Source organism: Leucopleurus acutus, assembly GCF_964270905.1.
Source record: "Leucopleurus acutus genome assembly, chromosome: 2".
In the NCBI taxonomy this organism is placed as follows: domain Eukaryota; kingdom Metazoa; phylum Chordata; class Mammalia; order Artiodactyla; family Delphinidae; genus Leucopleurus; species Leucopleurus acutus.
This window is the reverse complement of record NC_139143.1, coordinates 69,203,563-69,226,381: the sequence shown is the minus strand read 5'-3', so window position 1 is coordinate 69,226,381 and position 22,819 is coordinate 69,203,563. Positions and strand designations below refer to the sequence as shown.

Below are 22,819 nucleotides of genomic sequence, written 5' to 3'. Positions count from 1 at the left end.
TATATATCCAGGAGTGGAATTGCTGGGTCATATGGAAGGGAGGTTGAGAAACCTCCATACTATTCTCCACAGTGGCTGCACCAACTTACATTCCCACCAACAGTGTAGGAGGGTTCCCTTTTTTCCACATCCTTGCCAACATTCGTTATTTGTAGACGTTTTGATAATAGCAATTCTGACAGGTGTGACATGATATCTCATTGTGGTTTTGATTTGCATTTCTCTAATAATTAGCGATGTTGAGCATCTTTTCATGTGCCTGTTGGCCATCTGCGTTTCTTCTTTGGCAAAATGTCAGGAACTCTTATTTTTAAATTTAAATAAGCTGGACACTTATTTTACACTGCATATCTTGGGTTTTAGGTTCTGAGCTAATTATTGGGAAGAAACAAATGTGAGTAAAATCCAAAATCTTAGATGCCAAAGGTCTGGGAGAGACTGGGAAACAATTTACCTATAACAATCAAGAGATGTGTTATAGGTAGACAGATGGAAGACAACATCTTTACCTTTGAGCTTTGTGGTTTACTACATTTTAAAAATTTGAAGACAGTTTTGTGCATTTTAATATCTCTGACATTGGGATGTACTTTACAGTCACTGGTGAGTCAGAGCCATCATTTTTATTTCCCAGTGACACATAAAATAATGTTTCTTGTCATCAGTGGTGTCTTCAAGTTTATGAAATATCCTAATTTTTTTTATTACTTTATAAGTCTTTTTAATATAAATTCATTGAAACTTCAGAAAAAATATCCACGATTAGACCCCAAGTTAGGGGAGCCTTTACAGAGGTGATTATCTTGGAGTTGCCTTGAAGGAAGCACAGGCATTGACCCAGTTTGAGTGAGTGAGTTAGTGGAGGTGGCATTCCAGACCAAAAGAGTAGCATGTATAAAGCATATTGTTGTTAAAGAGTGTAGTGTGTTGGGGAAAGGGCTAGAAGTTTGATGTGGCAGAAATGTAGGATCTGGGGTGAGATGGGGAGAGTGATGAACTGGCCACAGTGGTAACCTGCAGCCAGGCTTTGAAGGGCTTTGTGTGCCCAGCTACGGAGTGGAGCTGTATTGACACAGCCGTGCAGCTCTCGGCATCATCAAGGGGGTGTGTGGCATTGACATAATAATAGAAGAGCGTGGATAAAGCAATATATCAGATAAGATCGACAGTACAGAACTCTCCAAAGTACAGAACTACACTGTGATTCCAACTGGACAGTGTGGAATTAAGTGGAAGGGAGAACTTCTTCATCAAGCGGGGCTACTTCCTTCTGCCCCTGTTGTGAGTGGAGTTGGGGTTCAGTGTCCTGTTTTGGAAACCTGTTTCTGCACTAACTCTATGACAACGCTGGTGAAAAATAGAGAATGGCTTTCAGAGGGCAGTTTCAATCCACTCGGTTGGAAATTTAGGAGTGGAGCATGTAGGAAGTAGTGTTTCGAAACTGTTTTTGACTTTTTCCTAAGGGTCATTTATTCTTAAATTTATTCCTAAATTAAGGGTCATTTATTAGTCTTAATTTCCTCTAAAGTATAATGTCTGGTAGAGGGAGATTTTATAATACATTTTTTTAAAATAGGTTTTTTGCTCCTTTTTTTTTTTTTTTAAACACGTTTGGGAATTTGATCCAATATAGAAGAAATTTGTTCAGTTTGGGTTTCCAAATAAAAGAGGTACAGAAAATTACTTCATCAAAGAGCCACTGAGACATAGTTAGAAGACCAAAAGGGAAAAGTTAACGGAAGCAGATTTAAACAGTATAGAAAAGGAAACTGTACTGATTTTTCTGTTACTTGAAGCTAATTTCAGTAACTCATCACCGTCTACAGCCCCCAAGTGTATTGTTTTGCATAGAGCTTTGCATTGTCAAACCAGTGGAAGGACCTAGTCTATTAAAAACATTTTCTAATTTCATTTGATTTCTAACTAAAAATTTTGTATAGTACTGTGTTGACATAGTTCAAAAGTTTAAAAAGAGCACATAATGAAAAATCTTCCTCTGTCTCCAGTCCCCTTGCGGAGGAAGCCAATGTTAGTTTTCTAACATTGTATCTTTCCAGAGATACATTATGGACATGTGAGCAAATCTGTAAGTGGTAGTATCGCATACATTATTGCTCAACAGCTTGCTTTTTTTTTTTTTAAACAGCAGCTTTACTGAGATACAGTTTGCATACTATGAAATTCACCCTTTTGAGCATAGAATTCAATGTTTTTTAGTAATTCACAGAATAGTACAGCCACCACTACTACCCAGTTTTAGAATGCTCATTACCCCATAATGAAACCCTGTATTCATGAGTGGGGTCAGTCCCCATTTCCCTCTGCCCACAGCCCCCAGAGTCTGCTTCCTGTCGCTATGGGTTTGCCTGTTCTGGAAATTTTGTGTAAGTGGAATCACATAGTATGAGGCCTTTTGTATCCAGCTTTCACTTACCATGTTTTCAAGGTTCATCCGTGACATAGCATGTATCGATGTTATTTCTTTCTATGTCTAAAAAATATTCCATTGTATGGATGTGCCACACTTCGTTTATCCACTCGTCAGTTGATGGGCATGTTTTCAGTTCTCTTGGATATATACTTAGGAGTAGAACTGCTAACTCATATGGTAACCCTACGTTTAACCATCGGAGGAACTGCCAGTCTGTTTTCCAAAGGGCTGCACTACTTTACATTCCCACCAGCGATGTAGAGTTCTAACTTCTCCACATCCCAACTGATACTTGTTAGAGTGTTTTTGAATAGCCAGCCTAGTGGGTGTGAAGTGGTATCTCACTGTGGTTTCATTCGCCTTTCCCTAATGATTAGTAATGTTTGAGCACCTTTTCATTTGCTTATTGGTCATTTGTATATCTTCTTTTGAAGAAATATCTATTCAAGTCCTTTGCTCATCTTTTAATTAGTTTGTCTTTTTATTGTTGGATGATTTTTTTAAAAATTTTTGTTATTTATTTTATTGTTGGATGATTTTATTGTTGGATGATTAATAAATAGATGATTTGTGAATATTTTCTCCCATTCTATGGGTTGACTTTCTTGACGGTATCCTTTGAGGCACAAAGGTTTTTAAATTTTGATCAAGTCCAGTTTACCTATTGTTTCTTTTGTTGCTCATGCTTTTGATATCATACCTAAAAACTATGTTGTCTTCAAAGAATTTTATAGTTTTAGCTCTTACATAATGTCAGTGTACATTTGAGTTAATTTTTTTTTTTTTTTTTTTTTTGCTGTATGTGGGCCTCTCACTGTTGTGGCCTCTCCCGCTGCGGAGCACAGGCTCCGGACGCGCAGGCTCAGCGGCCATGGCTCACGGGCGCAGCCACTCCGCGTCATGTGGGATCTTCCTAGACCGGGGCACGAACCCGTGCCCCCTGCAGCGGCAGGCGGACGCTCAACCACTGCGCCACCAGGGAAGCCCTGAGTTAATTTTTGTATATGGTGTGTCTACCTTTTGCTTTTTTCATTTAATGATATGTCTTGGAGATCATTTCATATCAGCACTAAAGAACTTCCTCATTCTTTCTTATAATACCAGGGTTTTCCAGTGTACAGATATATCAAATTTATTTAAGCAGTCTCTCCCCGTTGATGGAAATTTACATAAACATTTGGGTTTGGAAATTATTTCAAAATGTACTGTGGCTTGAAACGTTATTTCATACCAGCCTCCTCAAAATGGCAGTTTCAACCATTTGACAGACTTTTTGTTCTAAGCAATTCTTTTTTTTTTAAGATGTTGGGGGTAGGAGTTTATTAATTAATTAATTTATTTTTGCTGTGTTGGGTCTTCATTTCTGTGCGAGGGCTTTCTCTAGTTGTGGAAAGCGGGGGCCACTCTTCATCGCGGTGCGCGGGCCTCTCACTATCGCGACCTCTCTTGTTGCGGAACACAGGCTCCGGATGCGCAGGCTCAGCGGCCATGGCTCACGGGCCTAGCTGCTCCGCGGCATGTGGGATCCTCCCAGGCCAGGGCTCGAACCCGTGTCCCCTGCATTAGCAGGCAGATTCTCAACCACTGCACCACCAGGGAAGCCCTCTAAGCAATTCTTGCCATCCAGAAGCCTTTGAGTAAATGCCAGTCCTCTGGGGAGAATGACCCCAAGGAATTATTTCAAGAGCTTTCCCTCCATTAGATGTTTACAGTAAGTCAGGAGTCAGAAGATTCTTTCAGTTATCTGAAAATATCTGTAAAAATGCTTTTGGAGGAACAAGGTGCTCGAAAATTCTGTTGTATATTTTAAACTATAGTCAGTTACAGATGACTTAGTAGCATGTGTCCTCCTTTTACTGTTTTGTGGCATTGTTGTCTCTTGCGTATGTGAATGTAAGTGGGTAAAAATCTAAACTTTGGGCGATTCTGCCAGCCACTCAGCAAGTGATAGAGTATCCAGAGATTTTGAAACGTGGGTTTTTTTTTTTTTCAATAAAGAAGAAGGTTAGGGGAAAATCTTGAAATACACCAACATTTTGATAATCTGCAGAGGCTTATCTGGCCACTGGAAAGTAAGCAAAGAGAAGGCCAAGGGACAGCTAAGATTAATATGGCAAAGTCCATTCCTTCTAGGTCCTGAGTCTTACTTGTAACACAGTTCTTTTTTTTAATTAAAAAAATTTTTTTATTGAAGTATAGTTGATTTACAGCATTGTGCCAATCTCTGCTGAACAGCAAAGTGACTCAAGTTTTACACATACATACTTTTTAAATTTTTTTAAATATTTATTTATTTGGCTGCGTCGGATCTTTCGTTGCGGCCTGTGGGCCCTTTGTTGCGGCGGTGTGTGGGCTTCTCTTTGTGGTGCACGAGCTCAAGAGCACACAGGCTTAGTTGCCCTGCAGCCTGTGGGATCTTAGTTCCCCCACCAGGGATCAAACCTGCATCCCTTGCATTGGCAGACAGATTCTTAACCACTGGACCACCAGGGAAGTCCTACATTCTTTTTTAATATTCTTTTCCATTATGGTTTATCCCAGGAGATTGGATATAGTTCCCTGTACTATACAGTAGGACCTTGTTGTTTATCCATTCCAAATATAATAGTTTGCGTCTACCAACCCCAAATTCCCAGTCCATCCCTCTCCCTCCCCCCTCCCACCTCCCCTTTGGCAGCCACAAGTCTGATCTCAGTGTAACACAGTTTTTTATTAAGAGACTGTTTCCTCTTATTTATACACTGACCAAATTAGCATGATGTCACAAAAAGAACTTTGGAATTGTTCAAATCCTTTTTCTGTTCTTGATGATAATGGATACCTTCAATAAGTTACTTACCCTTTCTGGATTAGAGTCTTTTCATCTGTAAAATAAACATGAACTAGATGAGTTTCCAAGCCCATAATAGATTAGAGCAATTAATTAGGAGGTGGAATAGAGGATGCTGAAGGCAAACTGCCATCAGCAATGCTGACAACTGATTACCTGATTGGAATGGTAATTGTAAGAAAATGAAAAGCATTTACAAAAGTTCAGAAATAATCATGGCCGGAGACAGCGAGGTAGGGGCAAATAGCCCTACATATCTGAGTGGCCCCAGAAGGTATCACTAAATTATATTATGTTCTTGATGTCCACACAAGTCCTGAGTTACCAAAGAGTTAGCCAAAAATTCAACAAAATAGTATATTATTTCTTTTCCATTTTTATTTTGATATAATTTTAGACCTACAGAAAGGTGGCAAAAGAATGCAAAGAATACCATCTACCCTTCAACCAGATTTCTCAAATGTTAACATTTTATTACACTTTCTTAATCCTCACGTGTGTATCTCTCAACTATGTGAGAGCAGCAGAAATGCTGGTCCTTTATCCTTAAATACTGTGTGTGTGTGTGTGTGTGTGTGTGTGCGCGCGTGTGTGTGCGCGCCCGTGCGCGCACCTGCCTTTATCCTTAAATACTTTAATGTGTATTTCTTAAAGACTAAGGACAAGGGAACTCCCTGGCAGTCCAGTGGTTAGGACTCGGCACTTTCACTGCTGTGGGCCAGGGTTCAATTCCTGGTCGGGGAACTAAGATCCCACAAGCTATGCCTTGCAGCCAAAAGAAAGAAAGACTAAGGACGTCATCTTATATAACCACAGTGTAATTACCTGACTTTATTCGGGTGTTGCCAGTTGCCCCAATAATGTCCACCGTAGCAGAAGAAAATCGAGAATGGTGTGTTTCATCCAGGTGTCGTGTCTCTTTAGTCACCTTTAGTCTGCAGCACTTCCTGAGTCTTTTTGCCCTTCATTTAAATTAGCATTCTTGAAGAGTACAAACCAGTTACGTAGTAGAATGTCTCTCCATCGGGTTTGTCTGATGATTCAGGTTATGCACATTTGGCAGGAATACTGCAGAAGTAATGTTCTGTTCTTCTCAGTACATCATATAAGGAGACGTTCGTTACCAATGGGTTGCATAATTAGTGACATTAACTTTGATCCTCAGTTAAGATGGTGTCTGCCATATTTCTCCACTGTAAAGGAGCTATCGTTTCCCTTTGTAATTAATAACTGTCTTGTGGAGGAATGCTTCAAAACTACGTAAATATTGTTTCTCTGCAAATCTTCACTCACTGTATTATTGTTTTATGAAGACAGAAGAAAAATAATACATTGTAGCAAGATTTTCATCAAAATGGTTGTGGTGGTAAAGAAATAACTTCAAAGAACTTGTGGCAACCATATGACAAATACGATCATGTAGAATTCCTTATTATTAATTATTTAAAAGAAATGAGATATATGCAGTACTTAGTTTTTAAAAATATCCCTCACATATCTAAAGTCAATTTGTAGGTTTATAAATGTAAAAGTAATTTGGTTTCTTAGTAGTATTATTGCTTTTAAAAGATTTAGGGATGAGTCATTCTCGGAAGTTTTTCTCCTTTGTCCAGTGTTAGGGGCAGAATGAACCAAACAAAAATTGTTTGAGGAAAAACATCTTCTAAATGCCTCTCCTTTCCCTCCTTTTTCTGTGTTTCTTCACATCTCTGCCAAGAAGCCCACTTTTACCTTATTGCCCAGCTTAAAAACATTCACTGGTGCCCATTTCCCCACAGGATCGAGTTCCAACTTCTCAGCCTACCTTTTCAACTTTAAAGTTTTCTTCTACTCCAGCCAAAGTAATCTACACAATCCATTTGGAAACAGCATCTCATGTTTTTGTCTCTGCAAAATGCTCATCCTATCTTGATTCTTCTCAGCATTCCAGAGAAAATTCAAGTGTATTTCCCCTAAAACACTCCCTGACCGCTTCATTTTTCAAACTTCAACATTAATTAACTATATGTAGTCTATTTGCTACTTTACGGAGATGCTTTAGTAGGAACTTTTTTAGGGACGATAAGGTGGTATAAACAAGAAATAAAATAAAGACTGGGTAGCCTGTAAGCCTCGTTTGGAAGGCTGTTCTCCTGCGTCCTCCCTTGTGCCCAGACCCTGCACACAGTAGGCACTTAGTGTTTGCTGTATACATTCTTGCGTGCGTGTGTGTGTGTGTGTGTGTGTGTGTGTGTGTGTGTGTGTGTGTGTATGTGTATGTTCATGCATAGTATCTAAGGAGACTGCATCCCCCATAGAATGTAGCACTTATTTGCTATTCAATAAATGAATAATTTGGACTTCCCTGGCGGTCCAGTGGTTAAGACTCCATGCTTCCAATGCGGGGGGCGCGGGTTCAATCCCTGGCCGGGGAACTAAGATCCCACATGCTGTGCAGCGTGGCCAAAAAAAAAAAAAAAAGAGTTATTTAATTGATATAATTGTCTTTTTTTGTTTTATTCTAACAAAGCCTGCACCTCAACAGAAAGGAGGGCACACATTTCCATTCTTGTCTCACGTTCTACTTCTGTCCAAAGGTGAGCATTTACACTTTGAACTCTTTCGGGCATTGACAAGTTGGTACTGATTAATCTGGACTCTCTTGCCAGAGTTTTCTAAGAGCCAAGAGAGTTTGACTGAGTAGGATTAGGTTTCCATTTAAGGGCAACTTGGTTTCTTTCTTTATTTTTTTAAAGGTGCTTATACATTTCATTAACCAAAGCTTCACGTTATAGGAATCCTAAAAACACAGCTGTTATCGGTCTGTTTACTCTTTAAATGCTCCTTGAGAACTTTCTGGTCCCCAGGAATTGTCTTATGTGTTCGACGCACACAGGCCAAATAAGATGAGGTTCCATCCCTCAGAGTCTCAAGTGAGAGTGGAGTTCAAGACAATTGCAGGGCTAAATACCAAAAAGCTTTGGCTTCTCACTTGTAGCTTCAGTAGACTGCAGCCTACTGAAGAGGCTTACGAGAAACATTGAGTAGTGGGGTGCAAGAGGTGGTCAGATCAGGGAGGGTTTTCCTGAAGTTCTGTTTAGGTGGAGTCGAGATTCTGTAGGATTTCAGAGGTGGCCTCATTCCAAACTGTGCCCAGAGGTATGCCAACTGCGTAGCATGTTGAAGGAAGCAAGAGCAAGCTGATACCAGCTCACCAGCAGTAGCCCTCGCCAAACGTAAAGCAGGAAAGGGGAGATGTTACTCTGAAAAGCTTGGAAGCAATAAGGGAGCTTTTAAACTGGGTTTTAAATAAGAAATTAGAAATGTGCATTTAATTAAGAACCTGTCCAAAGAATTACCAGGTTGAAGATCAGCTCTGACAGTACCTATGGACCTAAAAAGGTTGAAGTATTTCCTCCCTCATTTAATTCACTTCCCCCTTGTGGTTAAAATGTGGTTAGTCTGTTTGTCCAGTTTCAGGTTGCTATGGCAGCAGAGGCTGGTTTTACACACTTACAGTAAACCTGAACTTCTCAAAAACCAAGCGGAGAAGTGGTTTTCAAGCTCTCTTCAGTAGACTTCTAGGGGATTTCAGGAACAGTGCTTTAGAATTTCCAAATGTTTGATGTACATTTTGTTTGTTTCAAAAGTATATATATATATATATTTTTTAATAAATTTATTTTTTTATTTATATATGGCTGTGTTGGGTTTTCGTTGCTGCGCATGGGCTTTCTCTAGTTGAGACGGGCGGGGGCTACTCTTCGTTGCGGTGCGCAGGCTTCTCATTGCGGTGGCTTCTCTTGTTGCGGAGCACGGGCTGTAGGAGCGCGGGCTTCAGTAGTTGTGGCACACGGGCTCTAGAGTGCAGGCTCAGTAGTTGTGGTGCACGGGCTTAGTTGCTCTGCAGCATATGGGATCTTCCTGGACCAGGGCTTGAACCCATGTGCCCTGCATTGGCAGGCAGATTCTTAACCACTGCGCCACCAGGGAAGCCCAGTATTTTTTTTTTAGTTTTAGTGCTTTTTTGGCTGTGTTGGGCCTCCGTTGTGGTGCGCAGGCTTCTCATTGCGGTGGTTTCTCTTGTTGCGGAGCATGGGCTCTAGGCACGTGGGCTTCAGTAGTTGTGGTGCATAGGCTTAGCTGCTCCGTGGCATGTGGGATCTTCCCGGACCAGGGCTTGAACCTGTGTCCCTTGCATTGGCAGGTGGATTTGTAACTGCTGTGCCACCAGGGAAGTCCAGTATTTTTTTTAAATAGACTTTATTTTTCACAGAAAGATTGGGAGGTCATATAGCCATACACCCATATTCCTTCTGCTCCCCACACATGCATAACCTCCCTCATTACCAACATCCCCTACCAGAGTGGTACATTTATTACAATGGATAAATCTACATTGACACCTCATAATCACTCGAAGTCCATCGTTTACATTCTTGGTGTTGTACACTCTTGATATTGTACATGTTGTGGGTTTGGACAAATGTATAATGACATATACCCATCAGTACACAGTACCATACAGAGTAGTTTCAGTAGCCATCACTAATTTTCAAAGCTCTCGAGGTGATTCCAAAATATAACCAAGGTTGAGAACCATTGTGCTGTATTCTACTTCTGGGGCTTTATTATTGTAAGTTTTGAGTACTTCTTGTCTGACTTGTATATGAAAACTACCTCTATCTCCATTATATATTGGGTTCCCCATAAGATTTTGTTTGAATAAAGGACTCTGTTAAAGGTTGGTAATCAGCATAGTGAAAAGAGCTAGGCTTTGGAGTCTGAGGGTCCTAGATTCAACTTCTGGCTCCACAGCTGCTGAATAAGTCACTTGGGCAAGTTCCTTAACCTCTCTGAGCTTCCATCCAATAGGTAATACCCAACAGTGAAGCTGAAAAATAATAAATGTGCCATAGTTAAATAATGTTTAACCCATGGTAAGCACTTAATAAGTGATGGTTTGTCCATTGCTTCTTTACCTTTTGCCCTATTTTGGAGACAAGAAGTACCCTTCTTGCCATTGAACATAGGCACATACCTTACCATCTTTTGTTTTGATGTTCCTGTAATGTTTTGTATTAGCCTCTTCTGGTTTGGATTACATTTTTGTTCAAATATCTTCTAACATACCGTAGGCCTTCCGATAAAATAAATTTGAGAGCTCGGCAATACAGATTCACAGTACAGTGGTCTTTTGCTTGAGTAGAAATTTTGATATGCCATTTCAGCTCCCGGGAAGCATAAAGCACGTGAGAGTGTTATTCTGTTATCCGTGGGTACGCCCCCAGAGCTTTCAACGTGTTCTTTATGCTGAACATTTTAGTCCACTATAATCTGTCAGAAGTAAAATGATCTGATTTCTTCCCAAAAGTGTCTTCTTTTCATCTGCTTGCTAAGAACTGAGAAATGTTTGGACAGTTTGGGACAAACATTTGGACACAGATGATACAACTCAGGTTGACTACAACTGTGGCGTTTGTGTTCACTGCTTGATTGGAGACTTTGGTCTTTAGTGGAAACTGTGCCCTGTCTCTGCACCAGCCCGGGTGCATCCCAGGGGCCAGGCACTGCACTATAGATGTTTGTTCATTTGTCTCCACGAGACTGTCTGTCCATTAAGGGCAGAAGCCGAGTCCCAGCATGGTTTGAAAGGATAATGGCTGATTGAAAGAAGGAAAGCCGTAGCAGAAAAGAAAGATGAACAGTACATACATAGAGGAGGGCGAACAAGAAATACCAGAGCTTTAGGGAGTCAAGTGATCAGTTCAATGACTAGCCTGATTCATGACCTTTTGAATATCTCTCATTTGAGAAACAGAAAGATCTTTGCTGGTACAAAAAGGTTAAGGATAAAGATGTGGCCAGCTGGCCATCGATCCTGAGTAGAAGGAATCAGCTCTGAGAGGAATTTGGTAATCCTGTGTGTTAGTAAAAGTACATAACTTTTTTTTTTTAATTTTAATTGAACATTTCAAAAGATGAGTTGCCTTTGGGATTTTTTCTCATCAAAATAGGAAGGTGACTCTTGGAGGAAACCTATCTAAACTTCCTCTAAGATGATGTCAGCATTCAAACTGGATCCTGAGTAATCTCTGAAATTCCTTCTGCGTTGGGCATTATGCTGAAGCCATTGGTTGTGAAGCAAGTATAATTTTTTATGGCTGAGCGTAAATGAGTTGTGGTTGGTCTCTTTTATTCTTCTGTCCTTCTTTCATTCATTCATTTTTTTCCAACTTTCAGACAAATGTTTGTCGAGCACACTGACAGGGGCAGGCATTTGCGAGGTAAAGAGGTTGGTTTGGTGAACAAGGTGGACACAACCACTGGCCCTCCCCTGGTTCCGGGCAGCAGGTCCCTCCCGTAGAGTGTGAAGGGTGCCTTGACGGGAAAGGCAGGATGTAAAGGGGCACAGGGTGAACGATGTGGGGCAGACACTGGGAGGAAGTCATTTTTAGACTGTGGCCTGAAGCATAACTTTAGACAAAGCGTACGGAAGAGCGTGTTCCTGACAAATGAAAAGCTTAATTTATTAATATTTATGGCTCGTTGAATAGAGTATATTTTTTTAGCCTCCCCTTACTTTGTGCCGCCCAACTGAAGCAGGTCCAGAATAGCCCTGATGTGTGGCAGAAAGCAGCCCCCTTCAGCTGCAGGGTGGCCTGATGCTGAGGCGGGCGTGAGGCCTCTCCCTAGACACCGGCATTTTTTCCACCGACACGCACCGTCCATTGGCTTCCCTTTATTCAGCCTGTTTATAGGAGTCACAGCTCTGCTCCCAGGAGGGAATCATGTGCTGGATGCTTTCACTGGAGCATTCGGGAATTAAAGAAGTAAATCTCTTAACACCTACTGATGTCTTCCTTTCTCTCTTTAAAAAATATCAGTTTTTATTATGAAAAATAAAATATATACAAAAGAAAGAGAGTGGGCGAGTGTGTGCGCACACACGTCGATACACTTTGCAGGGTACACATTAAAAACAAGCTCCCATGCCCTCACTACCTAGCCTAGGAAATTAAACACGACCAACAGTGTGTGCTGCACACATCCTGCGCCATAAGCCCCCTTCCAATCAGAACCACTAGTCTGAATTTTGTGCTCAGTGTTCTTTTGTCCCTCTCTTTTACTATGTTTTAAAAGGTCATATTTACGCTTGCGCTAGGAGATATTACAATATCAGATTATCACTGTGTACCAACAGCAAACAAGAAATAGCCTGGAAAACTGTTTGAATAAATTGCTTGATTGTACTCTTTTAAAGAGGAGAATATACTGGTAACATCAAAGTACTTAAAAAAATAAAAAGTCAAAACAAAACCCTTTCAATTTCAAGGAAAACCTTAACAGGGTTTGTTAAAAGGGTAAGGTTTTTACAAACCAGGGTGTATTACACATGGACCCAGAAGTAACACGGCAAGGAATTGCTTTAACAATAACAATGAAAACACTGTTATTTTAAACTACGCCATGAAAGTGTTTGTTCATTCGTAATAATGCCACTCCAGTATATTTTAAATGATTTTGTGGTATCAGAGTTTGAATTTACTGGCGTAAATGTTACCCTGACATGTACTAACATGAGACATGATTGACATTGGGAGACATGATTGACATTGTATTACTTCAATAATTCAAAATATTGAAATAGATCATGTCAGGAAATAGCCCTTTGGGCAAACCATTCTTGAATTTGCTTTTTTTTGTGCTTGTGATGGATGTTTGTATTCTGTATTTGCACCCTACCCCCCTTTTTCCCCTAAACTGTTCAGGTTTCCATCCAAAATGGAAAAATACCAAGTTTGGGGTATCATATTTGACTACTGTAGAAATGACCCTTAGTGAGTTGATTGCACAGACTTTTTGATACTTGTCAAATGATTTTGCAGGCTTTTTCATTTGAATTGATCTCCTACTTTGAGGGTCATTATCACTCCACTGCTAAATGATACTTTTGGGCAACAAAAGTGGTGCATTTTAGAAATTTGTTTCCCAGAGCACATCAGAAGAAGAGTTGTCTTTGTTTACATGTTTTCTTGCCCTTTGAACTGTAGTGTAACTTAGCAAGATTCCTCCCCCAGGAAGAAAGTAAGCTCAGCTCCTGTTACCATTCTGAAGTTTATCTGTAAGTTAATATGTAACTCAGAATCCAGAGTTGGCCGGTTGTAAAAACATGTGTATATCGTTTAATCTTTTTATTTCATTTCATTTCATTTCTGTGTTTTTATTCCTGAGGCAATTGGTTTTTCCAAGATTCAACAGGAGACATTTTCCCCCCCATCAATGAGTTTTTTGTGTTTTTTTTTTCGCGGTACGCAGGCCTCTCACTGTTGTGGCCTCTCCCGTTGCGGAGCACAGGCTCCGGACGCGCAGGCTCAGCGACCATGGCTCACGGGCCCAGCCGCTCCGCGGCATGTGGGATCCTCCCGGACCGGGGCACGAACCCGTATCCCCTGCATCGGCAGGCGGACTGTCAACCACTGCGCCACCAGGGAAGCCCCATCAATGAGTTTTTAAACTAAAGTTTTCATACTTTTCCCAGTGATTTTTGCCACTATACCATAATTGTAAATCTGAGGCTTAAAGAAGAACCTATGTAATGTCTTATTCAGACTGGGAGTCCAGTCTACAGTGACATGGGATGACATGGATTAGAACAATAGTTTCTCTACATCTCAGTGCTCTTTATATTTGCGTTCTTTAGCCATTTTAACTAGCCCCTTAAAACTCTCTTTTATGACTGAAGACAAGCCATCTGAATTTCACAATAATTTTAGTATGTACTTCCATAATACCCCTAGTCACTTAAAAAAAAAAGAAAAGGCTGACAAAGCAAACCATTCCCAATTGTTTAAGAAACCAGTGAATTCATCCCTGGCTTGGGCTGCATGGAATGTAGTCTGAGGGGGAGATCTATGCTTTCCTTCTCTTTCCCCACATAGGAGAAACTTTGCTGGCGTTCATGCTCATCGCAGTTGATCAGAAACTGCTGTAAGCACTTAGGGCTTCTATGATGTGCATGGTAACCACATGCAGTTTTAAGTACAGGTCTCTGCTGAAACTTCTCCCTGAGATCAGCTGTGCAGAGCACCTGACTGCCAGCAGTTCTCTTGGTTGAATGCCCTTCTCTCAGCTCTCATGTCATCGTGACTTCCTATCTCCTCGTCCATAGCACTCTCTGTCCTGGGGGCTCTCATCACAGGCAGAGGAGCAACAAAGTGACAGGGTGGCGGCTCAGCATGTTTAGGGAGGAGGCGTAGGAGATGAAGTCTGAGAGGTGGCCGGGGGGGCTAGCTTACATCAGGCTCTGTGGGTCACTGTGAGGACCTAGACCTGATCCTGGCTGATGTGGGGAACTTGGAGGGTTTTGAGCAGAGGAGTGATAAGATCTGACTTGCATTTTACCGAGATCTCTCTGGCCTCTCCGTGGATTGGCTGCAGTTAAGTGGATGAGGTGGAAGAGAGAACCAGCTTAGGAAGTCACGGAAATAACCTGAGTGAAAGGTGATGGTGGCCTGAACCAAGATGGTAGCACTGAAAGAGCATGGAGAGATCAACTTCTATATATGTTTTTTGTAGAGACACATGTTTTGTGACGGCTTAGGCGTAAGTTGTGAGAAAGAGAGTTGTCCAGAGCTTTGACCTCAGCCACTGGACATCTGGAGTTGTCCTTTACTGAAATGGAGAAGCCCATGGAAGGGCAGGTTTGGAGGTGGGAATCAGGGGTTCAATCTTGACATTGTTAAATTTAAGATGCCAGTTAGATCTAAGTGACATTGCTGGATAAACGTTTGAATACGTATGCACACACGTGTGTGTGTGTGTGTGTACAGGGGTCATTGGCATTTAGGAGGTATTTAAAGCCCTGAAACTAGATGAGGTTACCAACTTCCCTGGCGGTCCAGTGGTTAGGACTCTGGTTTCTCACTGCAAGGGGTGCAGGTTCCATCCCTGGTTGGGGAACTAAGATCTTGCACGCCGCATGGTGCAGCCCAAATAGATAGATATATAGATGAGGTCATCGAGAGAATGATGGATAAGAGGTCAGAGGGATGATCTGGGACTGTCCAGCATGTAGAGGTCAGGGGGACGAGAAAAGGAGCAGGTAATGAGATGAGAGAATCAAAAGGGGGTGGTGTTTCAGAGGCCAAACTGGAAAAAAAGGAGGGAGTGATCAATTGTATCAAATGCAGGCAGATCAGTAAGATGAGATTTGAGAATTAACTATTGGTTTAGCCACATGGAGGTCGTTGGATTCCTTAACAAGAACAGTTTTAGTGGAGTACTGGGGCTGAAAGCCTGAATTGGATTTCTTCAGGAGATAGTGGGAGGAGGGAGACTGCACAGTGACTGCAGACAATTCTTTCAAGCTTTACAAGTTAGAGGAGGGCCAAGGGATCTTAGCAGTGGGGCAATGCAGGGTCAAGAGTTTTTCCTCCTAAAGTTGGGATATAAATGTATATAATTCTATGGCTGATGGCAGTAGCTCAGTAGAGAATGAAATATTCAGGAGAAAAAGGGAGACTTTCTGGATCAGTGTCCCTAGGTGCGTGAGAGCAGATGAGATCCAGTGCACAGTGGAGAGTAGTGCAGACATTTCCCACATAGGAAGACAGGGCACAGATGCAGAAGGTGACGGTAGGATGTGGTTGGGGAACACAGAGAAGTTCTCTTGTGATTGCTTCTGTTTTCTTAGGGAAACAGGAAGCACAGTCATCAGCTGAGCAAGAGAAGCAGGGGGAGGTCCACAGTTGAGGTTAGAGAGGAAAGTATAAAATAGTCATTTAGGAGAGTGGAGCCTAGATGGAGTAGGGAAATGTGGGAGGATTGCTGGGCACCATTAAGAGTCCTCTTTGAAGTTAGCGGTCATGAATTTAAGGTAAAACCAGTCAGTGGGGTTGTGTGCTTTTCTCCAGCTATGGTCAGCCACCCTGGTAGAGATGCAGAATGGATAGAGAAGTGGACTTAACCAGAGTTGAGGTCTGGCCGGGCGAATGCGCTGACGGGAGAGAGAGGCAGCGGAGCTGACGGTGCAGCCAGGGAATGAGTCTTGTGCTGCACCGTGGATCTAATCCGAGCGGGACAAGTGGAGACATGCTGAGGATGAGACAGTAAAAGGATTGGAGAACTGATGGATTCTGGGTTGTAATGTGGCTGAAGGATTGATAAAATCAGGGTATTGGAGGAAATGTCCTGGAAAGTCAGAAGTGGTCAATCAGAGGGCAGAGAGCCTGAAAATTAAGATTGTGGAGGGGGAACAGGTATTAATGATAGGGTCTCAGGCAGCGGTTCTCGACCAGGAGCAATTTGCCCCTGAGGAGGGGACATTTGCAATTGTCTAAGGATACTTTTGGTTGTCACAGCTGGAATGAGAAAAGCTGCTACGGACACCTGGTAGAGGTCAGGGGTGCTGCTAAACATCCTATAACACACAGGCAAGCCCCACAGCAAAGACTAATCTGGCCGGATTGTCAATCGTGCCAGGGTTGAGAAACCCTGGGCTAGGGTATGATTATGGGAATTAGCAGCTGGGATAGGCCTGAGGATAAGATCTTTGGAGAAGATAAGATAAACAAAGAGATCAGGGTTTTGGAAGGTTCTTCCTATGACTAATGGAAGCTCCAAGAATTATGACAAGAGTAGGAGAAAGAGCCAGGGATAAGAGGAAGTTAACTAGCTCTGTATGGAGTTATTTTTCTGCAACTGGCTGATTGGCTGGAGTCGGAATTCATTTTCCTGGCTCTAAGAGCTGCAAGTCCAAATTAGCCAGAGTGATTGTATGTTGTTGTTTTTAAAAGCCACTTGTTTATTAACCAGCTTTGGCATAATTAAATTGTCTGTCTTAAATAGATTGTCTAAAAGCCCATTTAGGCATTTGGTTGGTCTTTTTGGTCAAAATTCCATGACTGTAAACTTGGGCACTTGGCCTAGTTGCATCATTAAATAACATCTCAGGGTAACAGTTCTTGCAGCCAGGCCTTGTGGCAGGGATCTGGTTTGAGAAAATCCTTGAGAAACTTTATCTGTTGACTTTAAAGACTGTGGCTTTCCATGCAGTGCTCATCCCAGTGGAGAAAACTAGTCAAAATCACACAGAGTAAATAAGGGTTACAAACCAGTGCTTCTCCCTGGAATAAACTGGTCAAATTGTCCAGTTTTATGCTTTGTCCTTCATTTTGAACTCAAGTGCCCTGGGGCTGCTTTTCTGCCTACCCACAATAGCAAGGAACTGTCTTTTGTTTGCTTCTTGGTTAAAAGAAGGGCTTGTTTTGAGGTTTGGACCATGAAGAATAATCCATTGTTCCCTATAATAATAATCCACCCTCTTTAGCAGAAAAAAATCTGCTTGATGCAGTGTGGCTATCAGTTTATTTAGAAGAATGGCCAAAAGTGCCCATTGTGTCGTGAGGATAAACATTTGGAAGATGGTTGGGAGGAATGGGGGAGTACTCTTGTTCTCCTTAGCCTGGAGTCATAGTTAAGACCTCAGGAAGAAAAAATTCTGAATATGACCATCAGTCCTGGGTGACAATACCCTTCCTTATTCTGCTTGTCTGTTACATTCTAAGAATAATTGGAACACTGCAGATAGGGATACTCTCCTGACTATTTCTTTAAAAAAACCTTATTTTGAAAATGGGTGTTTTTAATCTCTTCTATATTAGCTCTAATTGTTTCCACTTTTAGGCCAAATAAGTTTCTTTCTAACCTTCTTTAGTCCATGAAAGGGTCTCTTTTTGCGTGAAGATTATTTTATTTTAGCAGGAATCCTTAATAATTCTTGCAGTTGCCTCTGATTATAGATCTCGGAAAAAGAGCTATTTTTATATGCCAAGTGATAGACATTTTAATTACTACTTCCTGGGCTTAGGCTAACTGAAAAAACTCAGTGAGTAAATGAATATGTGACCCAGTGTGGTCAGTTATTTCTTGAGTACACGTGTATCTAGCACACTAAAATCCACAGGTAGGTAAGATTTCACTAATGAAAGCAAGATATGTTATTTTTGCCTTAAATACGTTATAGGAAAAGGGTTAGTTAAATAATAAACATGGCTTTAAAATAAAGTGATTTCTTACCTCAAACAGTTTTAATTGCTTTATATATGGAAGATGAGAAAAGATCAACTTGATATAAATTGAAATGTAGCAGGTGAATATGAGAACTATTTAAAGAAGTAAAACTATGGCCTCCACATCATTAAAAACAGACCGTCAGAGAAGCATGATGAGATGTCCTTCAGTAGATGAATGGATAAACTGTAGTACGTCCGCACAAAGGATATTATTCAGCAATAAAATGAAATGGGCTTTCATGCCACAAAATGACATGGAGGAAGCTTAAATTAATATTAATAAGCTTAATATATTAATATTAAGCTTAAATTAATATAAATGAGAGAAGCCAATCTGAAAAGGCTACATTTACTGAGTGATTCCAAATATAGAATATTCTCAACGTTAGTGCTACACGAATGCAAGATGTTAATAATAGGGGAAACTGGGGCTTGGGGGAAGCGAGAGGGAATTTATGGGAACTCCCTACTTTCTGCAAACCTCAAACTGCTCTGAAAAATAGTCTGCTAGTTCAAAAGAAAACATAAATATTAGGTATAACTGAACCAGTAAAAATGTCTTCTTATTAGAAAGCAAAAATCCCAGACTCTCAGTGGTTTAGTCTGTAGGAAGTACCTGGCTATATAATATTCTGCCAGAAATGTATAGTACACAGTGCTGATGGATTACTGTATACATCTTGTAATGGTTCTTGTATCTTTTCTTTGTCCTCTGATAAACATGCACAGTGGTATTCATGCTAAATCCTACTCTTAAGCTTTCCTTGTTCCTTTCTCTCCAGTGACTGCTGGTGTATCAGCCCTGGAGGTGTATACACCAAAAGAAATCTTCGTGGCAAATGGGACACAAGGGAAGCTGACATGCAAGTTCAAGTCTACTAACACGACCGGCACGTTGACCTCAGTCTCCTGGAGCTTCCAGCCAGAGGGGACTGACACCACTGTGTCGGTAGGAATGCTTGTCTGCTGTCCGCTGGTCATACCTCACGGGGTTCTTTACTGCTCTAGTGTGATTAACGATCCAGCCTTCTGATTGCACACTTGCAAAATGAGTGAGTTTGTTATCAGGGACTTCAAGGCCCTTCTTTTGCTTCAGACTCTCCAAAAAAATGAATTCAGCATCTCTTAAATGCAGCTTCTTATCTATATTGATACTGATATTGATATCTCTATCTACCTATCTATCTGTGTACTGGGTTGGAATGTATGCCTGATTTCCAAATGTTTGAGTGGACCTGTGTCCCTCAGGATTTATAAAAAGGAAGGCCCCTTGGGTGTTGTGTCTGAATAGGAAGGAAAGGTGAGGTAAAGTCAGAGATTACAAATTTATATGACTTCCTCACTGGGTCCAATTGGGTATGGTTCTGGGTAAAAGAGTCCCAGAGTGAGTGAGAGCAGGAAACCATGCAAATGTCATGGGGAAGCAGAGTCAGAGGCATTCTTTTGCTTCCCATAAATATGGCATCAACGTGGAACACGTATCCTATAGATGCAAAATTAAACACACAGATTTACCCAGGAGAGTCCAAAGAATTATTTAAATTTGTGAAGATTTCCCACTGACATCTTTTGCCAGACTAGAAGTGAGGGACATTGTTTTATCTATAGAAAGTAAAGCATCATCAGGAAGACACCCAGATGCTCTTTCCTTCAAAGAGCAGTTTTACTTATGCTCAAAACATTCTTGTCATGTGGGTCAAAGCAGGTTTACATACCCCAAGCCTTAATATTAAGAACATGCTGTATTTCTTTTTTTTAATAAATTTATTTATTTATTTACTTACTTATTTTTGGCCATGTTGGGTCTTCGTTGCTGCGCGCAGGCTTTCTCTAGTTGCGGCGAGCGGGGGGCTACTCTTCGTTGCGGTGCACGGGTTTCTCATTGCGGTGGCTTCTCTTGTTGTGGAGCATTGGCTCTAGGCACGTGGGCTTCAGTATTTGTGGCACATGGGCTCAGTAGTTGTGGCTCACGGGCTCTAGGGCACAGGCCCAGTAGTGTGGCGCACGGGCTTAGTTGCTCTGTGGCATGTGGGATCTTCCCAGACCAGGGCTCGAACCTGTGTCCCCTGCGCTGGCAGGCAGATTCTTAACCACTGTGCCACCAGGGAAGTCCAAACATGCCGTATTTCTGATTAATGTTTTTAGCTAATCAATTTATACTTACACACCAGTCTGATTATGGTTCATTCCAGAATGTTCAGTCACTGATACAGGATCCTTTACCTCCCAAATGTCAGGGCATAGTTAATAAGATGAGCAGGACACTCTTCATTTTTATAGACTTTCAGGAGAAGTAAAATCAAGCCCAACATACCAGATGTGGGTTTTCTGGTCTATGGAATTAGGGTCCACATGTCTAAAACAGAGCTCATCTTTTCTCCCCTCTGTTTCCCTTCTGTGCTAGTTCTTTTTGGGTATTTATGTTCTTCTAGGGACATGATTTTTTTTTTTAATCTCGAGCTTTGTGGGGGGGGGGGGTGGTTGTCCTTCCTTCCCCATCCACTACCTCTTCCCTTCTATTCCTCACACCCACCCTGAGAAATAAGGACGTTTGCTGGCTCTTCCTACTTTGTTTCTGGCATCTAGCTTTCTGTCAGCCTTCCTACTTCTCCACTCTCCATTAAGTGATAAAAACTGTGTGCCAGAACTTGTGCGGCAACCCCCTTGGTTATTCCCCGACTTCAAATTATCCATCTTTCAACCCAGTCCTGCAGTCTATCAGGTGCCTTGTCTTAAAACAGTTCTTTTTTTTTTTTTTTTTTTTTTTTTTGCGGTACGCGGGCCTCTCACTGTTGTGGCCTCTCCCGTTGCGGAGCACAGGCTCCGGACATGCAGGCCCAGCAGCCATGGCTCACGGGCCCAGCCGCTCCGCGGCATGTGGGATCTTCCCAGATCGGGGCACGAACCCGTGTCCCCTGCATCGGCAGGCGGACTCTCAACCACTGCGCCACCAGGGAAGCCCCTTAAAACAGTTCTTTCACTGCCCTAGTCAGAGTCCTCAGAGTTTCCCATTGCAAACAGTGCTTGTTTGTTCTAGCCCCACTTCTATTCTCTCATGTGATCTCCTTCAGTCTAGTAAAAAGTGCTTTATGCTTTGTTTTTCCACTTCTGAACTCTTGCCACTTAAGTTGTATCCCATCTTCACATTGTGATCCCTCCATAAGACCTCTTTTGATCTTTTTATCTCTTCTTAAAAACTCCCTGCCCATGTTATCTGGGCCACTCCCTTGCTATGACAGTTTTTCTCTTCTTTATCTTGAATGTAAGCATTTTGAGGGTAGAGATCTATCTTACACCTTTGGCGTCCCTCATGGTTTTAACACTGTGGCTTTTACTTAATAAATGTTGGTTGATAAGGAGATCTAGTCCCTTTTTGTGTGTGAGTTTTTTTACTGTTTCATTTCTCTCTTTCTTACTGGTTTGACCAAAGCGTTATTAATCAGTGCGGTTCAGCAAACACGTACAGTTCGTGTGATGTGCTAAGTGTGGAGGAGCACGGAGAGAAATACAGCTTGAACCCTGCCTTCAGAGGGCACCCAGTCTGATGAGGGAGAGGTTTGCGGAGACCCAAAGGTGGGAAAGAGTGTAGTGTAGGTCTATGTTGCTGCTTCAGAGGATGTTTGTAGATGAGTTAGGAAGGAAAGCAGAGACCAGATGACAGAAGGACTTGTTTGCTAAGCTAAGAGTTTATGGTTTATTTCCTGGTTAAGAAGAGAGGTGAAGGGTTTGGGGCAGGCGAGATATAATCAGACATGAGAGGCATTAAATAATGAAAATAGCTGAAGCTTTGAATTCTGTCTCGGAGACCTGTGACCTTGAGTAAGTCACTAATGTTTTCTGAGCCTCTTTCCTCACTTGCCAAATATCTGGCAAGGTGAATCTCACCTTGCAGCGTGGTTATGAGTGTCAGAGTGTTATTTTTCATGGTACTTCACATTTCTGCCCATCTTACAAGCGGAGGCCCTGGCTGCCTTTCTTGTTCAGTGACTAGCTTTGGAAGGCAGAGACGGTGTCTCCCTCTGGAGCAGAGGACAGGTTTGCTTACTGTCCAAGATAGTAATATGTCTCCCTTTGGGGCCATTATAAAAGACTTGGGTTTCCTAAGCTTGGGGCTCCTCAGCTGTGATACCGAGCCTCTGCACGCACAGCATCCACCCAAGCCCCTCCATGCCGTCCCTGTGGGCCTTGGGGGGCAGGGGCCACAGATAAAAACATGCTGCTGGCTGTTTGTAAGTAAGAGGGTCCTTTGTCTCCAAGTCTTCTTCATGAGAACAAAGACTTCCCAGGAGTCTTGTGTCTTCTGCCGGCATCTGTGAACCTGTGGCAGACTTGCAGGGAGGGTAGAACCTCAGAGCCTTCATAGTTCCTAACAAGCATTAGTTATAGTAAACACAGGGTATATATTTGATAAACGGTTTTTAATTTTTTTTCTCCCAATAATCATTCAGGCCTTGTGGAGGATGGATTAGAGGAGCTTGAGACCAGTTAAGAGGTCATAGCCCA

General features: G+C 41.9%; 1 protein-coding gene across 2 annotated transcripts in view; it reads left to right on the top strand.

Annotated features, from left to right (window-relative positions):
* The window catches only part of MPZL1 (myelin protein zero like 1), a 61,588-nt gene that overhangs the window by 20,332 nt on the left and 18,437 nt on the right, over nucleotides 1-22,819 (top strand). For both annotated transcript variants that reach the window (XM_082865756.1, XM_082865757.1), the window contains exon 2: nucleotides 19,099-19,265. In XM_082865756.1, the coding sequence (XP_082721882.1) occupies nucleotides 19,099-19,265 (167 nt within the window). The remainder of the gene's footprint in view (nucleotides 1-19,098; nucleotides 19,266-22,819) is intronic.